The sequence below is a fragment of the Micropterus dolomieu genome, linkage group LG07, assembly GCF_021292245.1.
Source record: "Micropterus dolomieu isolate WLL.071019.BEF.003 ecotype Adirondacks linkage group LG07, ASM2129224v1, whole genome shotgun sequence".
NCBI classification, from domain to species: Eukaryota; Metazoa; Chordata; class Actinopteri; order Centrarchiformes; family Centrarchidae; genus Micropterus; species Micropterus dolomieu.
In genome coordinates, this window is record NC_060156.1 from 1607283 (window position 1) to 1614886 (window position 7604).

The window sequence follows — 7604 nt, forward strand, 5'->3', positions numbered from 1 at the left end:
AGACACCATCTCCACATTTAAGAGTAGGCTTAAGACTTTCCTCTTTGATAAAGCTTATAGTTAGGGCTGGCTCAGGTGAGTCCTGAACCGTCCCTTAGTTATGCTGCTATAGGCCTAGACTGCCGGGGGATTTCCCATGATGCACTGAGCTCCTCTCTCCTCTACTTTCTCTCCCTCTGTATGCAACCTCATCCCATTATTGCATGTTACTAACACAACTTCTCCCCTTTCTGGTAGTCTTGTGCTTTCTCGTCTCTCTCCTCTCTCCTATCACTTCCTGCAGGTGTTTCTGGCTCTGGAGCTGTGGAGTCTGGATCTGTGGTTGCGGGTCACCTGCTGCCCCCGTGTTCCTGCTCGACACCCTCTGCTGCAACGACTATTGTTACTAGTCTTATTGTTATTATTGTTATTATAATCATTAACATTACGATTATAATCATTAACACTACTATAAATATCTGTACCATTATTCATTCAGTCTGTACCAACATTACCTTTACTGTCTGTACCTCTGTGCATATATTGTGTAGGCTGACTGTATAGACCTGAGGCCTGTACCACGAAGCAGGATTTGAGCTTATCCAGGTAACTTCGGGGTTAATCCTGGGTTTTCAGTACCACGAAGGTGGGGTAGATCTCCATGGTAACTTATGCTGAGCGGCTAACCTGCTCCGGAGCAGGTTATGTTCCAGAAAAGAGATCAACTCTGTGAAAACGATTGTTAGGGTTAGTTAAGCCAGATAACGAAAACATATCCTGGGTATGTTGAACTTGCTTCGTGGTACAGGCCCCTGCTCTATATGAAAAGTGCTATGAAATAACAGTTAAAATTTAATAATTTGTACTATAATGGCGCCAGAAAATAATCAGGTTTGTACCTCAATTCAATGTGAGATGTGGACTTCTGTGTAGTTTGTATTTTTTTGTTTCTTATTGATGTTGGCTTGTTTTGTATAACCTGTGTGTTATTTATGTTACATGCTGCTGCACAACAAATTGCCCCCCCGGGGATAATAAAGACTCGTTGAGCCCTAGAAGCACGACTCACAGAGAACCAGTTCTGGTTTACTTATGGTCAAAAACATTAAAAAAGTAAAGCAGGCCAGGCAAACAGATCAAACGAGGAGCAGAAAGGCAGAGGTTTGATGATCAGACAGGCAGAACAAAGTGCTGGAAAGCACAATAGAATATCTAGAAGTGGAATGAGTTGAAATGTGGGATGGTATATATACTGCAGGGCTGACAACTTGGCTTGGCTAAACCAATGTCTTGCTGCATTACAGTGGTTCGGGTTAGTACATCACTGAACAAAGAAGGATGCGAGGTGATTAATGATATTACGTCATTTCGCTGTTCTACAGTGAGGTATAACAGTTGTGTCTCAACTTAAGACACTGTTTGTGATGGACACAAAGTATGGATCCATACTGTGTGTCGAGATGCATCGCAGGTTTGCTCTGTTTCCCATCCAGTTTGGCAAAACAAGAGCGTAACATTTTCCGCGCGTCCATCTCGCGCGCTTTCATGGTCACGGGAACTGCACAATTATGGTTTTTAGTTGTAGTAATAAATTGTGATGTAAATAACTGTTATATGCATGGATATAATAATTGTTGAAAATATGTCGAAGTGTAATAGATATAAATCCTTTTCTGGAGTTAATAAAATCTGTTTATTATATTGTGTAAATAATGGTTAAGCCTAGTGGGAGGGGCTACTGGCTTTAAAAGTCGCAGCTTTGGGCCTGTGAGGTCAGTCTTGGCCTGGTTACAGAGGAGGTAACTAGTGATTTGTATTTTTGTGGGGAGAGAGAAATAGAGTTATGCAAGATTTTTTTTTTTGTGTGTGTGTAACTTTATTATTGAGTAAATTATTTATTTTTTCAAATAGTTATTTTTTTAGTTTTGTTATGCAAGTTTTTTCACTGTTTGCACTTTGGAGGCCGGCATTATAAAAATCACGCCACAATTTTTCGACTACGCCAGTGTTTTTCCCTATTTTGAGGAGTTTGGAAGAGAAACCCGCTACACTCAATATGCTGATCTCAATACACCTAATTACTGGCTTCATCCCCTGTGGGACATAAGGCCACAATGAGTTTCCACAAATGTAACTTCTCCAAGTGACTTCATCTGTAACTGTTCTGCGTCGGATCATTTTTATTTTTCAAGGTTCATTTTTGACTTATGGAATACACTTATTATTAAAAACAAACAAACTACTAATGACAGAACAAAAATATATGTGATGAAATTAAGGCTAAAATAGCCACTTTGGTCCAGACCCAAACCTGGTAAACAGCCACATGTTAGCATTGTCACTGTGAGCATACTGATGTTACATGACATGGTGTCAAAGCACACCTGTGCCTCAAAGGACAGCTATAATGGCTGTACACTCTAAGTATTGTTTGTTTATTATTTGTAAATATATGGTTACTTTAATTACAATTGACAAATGGTTCACAACAAAAATATTTATATATATATATTAGAGATACAAAATACAGAATAAATGAAGAGTAACATTCAAATGTAAAATTACAAAACATTTAATATAAAAGAGACACCAAAATCTAAATTCCCATATCCTATGAAATGCAATTCTAGGTAGTGAGTTTCACAGATGTATTTTAATCTGAAGAGCTGTATGTTGAACCATGCATATACAACATGTATTGCACATGTTGTATATGCATGGTTCAACATACAGCTCATTGTTGTGGTTCAGGTTGAATCCATTTTAATATTACATTGATTCTATTCATAGATATTTAGAAATCCTTAAAATTAATATGATAGCAAAAATCTTTTGACAAATACATATTTTGCACACTTCTTCCAGGGGCATATCTTGTCAAAACCAGAGGCTTAAAACATATTTTTTTCTACTCAGTATGTGCATGAGTTTTACATTTTATCAGCAGGACCCATTTTGCGTATCTTCAAAAATCTAAAAATCACTCCTTTGATTTGAGGCAGATTCAGGCCATAAACTAGAGGGTTATTGATGGGGGGAATGATCAAATACTCTAAAGATAAAACAACTATGACAATTGGATTCAGTTTATCACCCTCAAATTTGGTCAGTGACAGCTCACAGAAGACAGAAAATGAATAGTTCACAAATGTCACCATGTGGGGCAGGCAGGTTTGTAACGCCTTTCCTCTGAATTCAGACGAGCTTCTCCTGCACACAAGCAGAATCCGTAGATAGGTGTACAGGACAAAGAACAGGGGGATGAAAATGGTTGTTATTGTAAAAAGCTGAGTTACAATGTTGTTCAGAGTTGTGTCCACACAGGAGAGCCGAACCACAGGCCAGTTAGAACAGAAAAGCCTGTGCAGTTTATTTCCACACAGAGGCAATCGAACAGTAAGAGAAACACAGAAGCCAATAGTAAATGCAGGGTAGAGCAGAGCAAAAATCAGAAGATGTCTCACCATCCTAAAGGTCATTTTGCTGTGATAGTGTAAAGGCTGGCAAATAGCAACAAATCTATCATAGGCCATGATGCTGAGGATGGTCATTTCAAATGAAGCATAGGTGTAAATAAGATACATCTGTATGAAACAAGATGCACGTGAGATCAAATGAGTGTCAGACAGAATGTCCATCAGGAACCTGGGGAAGAAGCCGGCTGAGCCGTACAGAGAGTTTAAACTGAGAAAGGAAATAAACATGTACATGGGTTGATGCAGAGACGTCTCCAGGCAGACTGTCAGAATAATGACAACGTTAGCAGAGATTATAGTCATGTAGATCAACAGACACAGACAGAAGAACAGATATCTGAGGGGCCCAGAGTCTGTAAACAGAGTCAGCTGAAAATACTCAGGAGTAAAGCTGTTATTGCTCATCATGTCTGCACAACAGCAGAGCTGGAAGAAGAGAAATGAGAGTGATGGAGGGAGAGAGAGGAAAAGGTAAAACTTAAAATGGCCTAATTAACACTATTTCAACAAGACACATAATTAAGCCTGCATGCAAGTTGCACAAGTTGCACATTTCAACAATTTCACCTGATAATATTCATCATAAAAAAAACAATTACTGACAACTTTTAGATAAATACACAGCCTCCTCCCCTAGACTGAGGCAGCTGCTGAACCTTCATCCTTTTTAACTGTTATACTGAGAGCAGCCACGTGTGCAAACAGGGTCCAAAGGGAGGTAAAGTGTGTCACAAACTGTCTACGTGTGTGAGTGTTGCATCAGTATATTTCAGTCCAGACTTTTAAAAGTATTAATTTATGTTTCCAGTAATTGGTGTTTTGCACCTTTCAGGTTACAAGAATACAGGACACATTAACATGATATGCGGGTCCCCAGTGCAAGTGAAGCGATATGCTTCGTTATCCTAGCCAAATATAAAGCTTTAGGCTACATCAGAATCAGCTTTTATTGCCAGGTATGTGTGCACATACGAGGAATTTGACTCATTGCACATTGCTCATGATGTGCTTACTTACAATACAATAATAAAATCAAACACAGGCTACAGTATAGAGAACACATATACACACTATAAACAAAAACAATATAGACAAATTGAGATAATAGTGCAAAGGATGCAGGAGTTAAATTGTTATTACCATTATTATTATGTACACGTCAGAGCTGGATGAGATATACAGGTGCATATACACATACATACATGTACACAGTGCAATGGAGCATAGTGCAAAATATGCTGGAATAAATATGTATTATGATTTGGTATACAGTATATACAATATGCAATATGACCTTACTACCCCACCAGAGCACTGCGCTCCCAGAATGCAGGGTTACTTGTGGTTCCTAGAGTCTCCAAAAGTAGACTAGGAGCCAGAGCGTTCCTTCCATCCCTGTCTCTCTGTCCCCCTCTCTCTCTCCCAACTGGTCGAGGCAGATGGCCGCCCACCCTGAGCCATGGCTCTGCTCAAGGTTTCTGCCTCTTAATGGAAGTCTTTCCTTGCCTCTGTCACCAGTTGTTGGGCTTCTGTAAATTTTCCTAGCAAGGACCACAATCAACAGGTATGATGATTTACTGAGTAACGAACAGAAGATGTATGAAGCTTGCAGTAGCTGAATAGACATTAGAAAGCGTTGTGGGGAAGCTACTATAGGGAAATCCACCGTAGTACCCGGCACGACGGACCCCCTATAAACCTATGGAGAGGAGGAAGGAGATCAGGAGGCAGGACAGAGAAAGGGGTGGGAGGGAGGGATGCAGGATACGAGGGCGAAGGGGAGGACTTAGGACGTGTGGGTATTTTTGGAAATGCTGGCGATGACGTGCTTGATGTGTAGTACTGCTCTTGAAACTCTGCTAATTGGCTCCACTTCACTAGCAAGGACCACAATCAACAGGTATGATTAAATGATTTATTGAGTAACGAACAGAAGATGTATGAAGCTTGCAGTAGCTGAATAGACATTAGAAAGCGTTGTGGGGAAGCTACTATAGGGAAATCCGCTGTAGCACCCGGGCACGACGGACCCGCAAAAGCTTCCAGTTATTTGAGAGAACATTGGGTGATCTGGGATCTCGAGATCTTAGTGTATTGTATCGGATGCTCGGGAATGACTCTGCGGTAGCCTGAATGTTAGCTCAGATCCTGGAGGATTGACTGAAGTAATGGATGGGAGAATACCTTGTGAAAGAGTACCTTTGGCAGAGCTGCTGGTAGAACCAGAATTGAGTAGCTACTAGACCGGTCTCAGACGATCTCGCATGGTTGTGCGCCGGATTTCCCTAGTTCACGAGGGTTCAGAGATGACTGGACTTTGAAGAAAAGAAGAAAGTAAGCTGTCCCAATTGACTTCGGATCGCTTTGGTAGAAAGCGGTGTTGGAATGACTCAATTGCGGGCATGAGACGCAGTGAAATGAAACCGAAGAGAGCGAGCGTGGACGTGACAGCTAAGGTTCAAGTCAAGTGAGGGAAGCTGTAAGTGGCGCAGATGGTGTGGATGCAGACCGGATGGAGAGTCTGCTGTAAGAAGAAGGCTGCCGGGGTCTTGAAATGTCTCTTGATGTTGAGTGCCTCTAAAAAGTTGGGTTATCCAGGAATGCGTTTGGAAGCCAGTGCTTCTGCTAAGATGGACTTCAGTGGAGTGTGTTTTGTTGCCACTGTGGGCGTGTTGGTGAAATGAGAAGTGGTAATGAGATTGAATGACGGGGAGGTCGTGTTGTGCTTGTTGTGACGGTGGCTGAGTTCTTTGAAGCAAGCCTGTAACCTGAGAGAGGGCTATGCTGTTGGTAGTAGAGTTTCGGGGACCATTTTTCTGCAATTAGTCTTCTTTGTAGAACCCCCAAAATCCTGCAGATTATGTGGCGGCGGTGTTCTCCCTTTCGGATAGATGTGCCCTTCGAGGGATCTTTTAGTTGGCGGTTGGTGAGGAAAAGGCATGATAGGAAGAACGAGACGTTGTGTAGTTTAAAATGTGTTTGAGTAAACTAGTGAGCTGAAGAACGGGAGATGAAGAATTAGGATTAGCTGATGGGTAATGGGTAAAGAGGAAAGACCGAAATTAGAAATGGAAATAACTTTGTTCTGTTAGGGCTATGGAGGAACGCTGGGTGCCAGTGCCGGAGCTTCTAGCTGAAGTTGCTGGACTGGTAAGATGAGATGCTGGAGATCCTGGCATCCCGGTGCCAGAATCCCAGACTGGAGCGACCTGCAGAGATTGATGGATGTGGGCTGCAAGGGGTTTTTGTATCCCGGTGCCTAATGACCCGACTAAGCCAACCCGAAAATGTTTCCAACCACAAATTGGATGGTTCTATGTAACGAACTGACTGATGCAGTCAGATTGGAGATGACTGGGAGTGAGCAGCATCCCGGTGCCCAAGCCCTTTAATTTGAAACGATCGTTCGTTCAAAACAACTTTAGTTTAAATTGAAAATAACTTGCTTTGACGACTATCTGTTGAGACAACATTGGCTCTGAACGACATGGTTTAAATGAATGGAAACAACTGTTAGCTGGATGTTAGCTTGAAACGATTGTTCGCTAGAAACGCTGTTCACTCAAAACTGCTGGAGGTGTAGGCTTGGAATTCTGGTGTTGGTTCACGTCCTGTTTTGCTTTGGTACCGACTTCTCTGCTATCTTGAGATGGAGGTAATATGCGAACTGTCCCTTTAACAGTGGTACACACAGCGTGCGTAATGCGCCACCTGGAAAGGAGCTGGTGTTGACGGAATTGAAAGCATGGCACGCTGACATCATACCTTGAAAAGTCTGTTCTCTAAATTGGAATTGTTACATTTATAACTGTTTTCTGCTATAGTTTGTGTCTTGATTGTTCGTGAAGACTGTGTGACCTGGGACCTTGCTGGCGCGTGGAAACGCTGTGATCAGCTGTTTGATGAAAGGCAGGGGATTCATCGGGTGCAATGTTTCTGATTGTTGAGGAAAGTGGACCATGGAAGGCGGATGGCGTTAAGGCTGGACTCACCCACTCCCTGGCCAACTTTAGGATTGTAGAAAGCGGGGCCTCAAGTGTGGAGACAGAAGAGAGAATTCGGCTTCTGGTGCTGGGTCTGCTGACGTGAACATGATGTCTCGAGTCTGTCCGAATAATTCATCGTCCGATGGGGATAGCGATGTGCCGA

The 7604-nt window shown here is 42.1% G+C and overlaps 1 protein-coding gene across 1 annotated transcript; it reads right to left on the reverse strand.

Moving 5' to 3' along the window:
* Positions 1-2909: 2909 nt before the first annotated feature.
* Positions 2910-3863, reverse strand: LOC123974021 (olfactory receptor 6N1-like). The gene has a single exon (XM_046054441.1). The coding sequence runs from the start codon at positions 3861-3863 to the stop codon at positions 2910-2912; it is 954 nt and encodes a 317-aa protein (XP_045910397.1).
* Between the last annotated feature and the right edge of the window lie 3741 nt (positions 3864-7604).

What these genes read in the sequence shown, in the direction of transcription:
- LOC123974021 (XM_046054441.1), bottom strand. Translation starts at nt 3,863, where the DNA reads ATGATGAGCAATAACAGCTTTACTCCTGAGTATTTTCAGCTGACTCTG.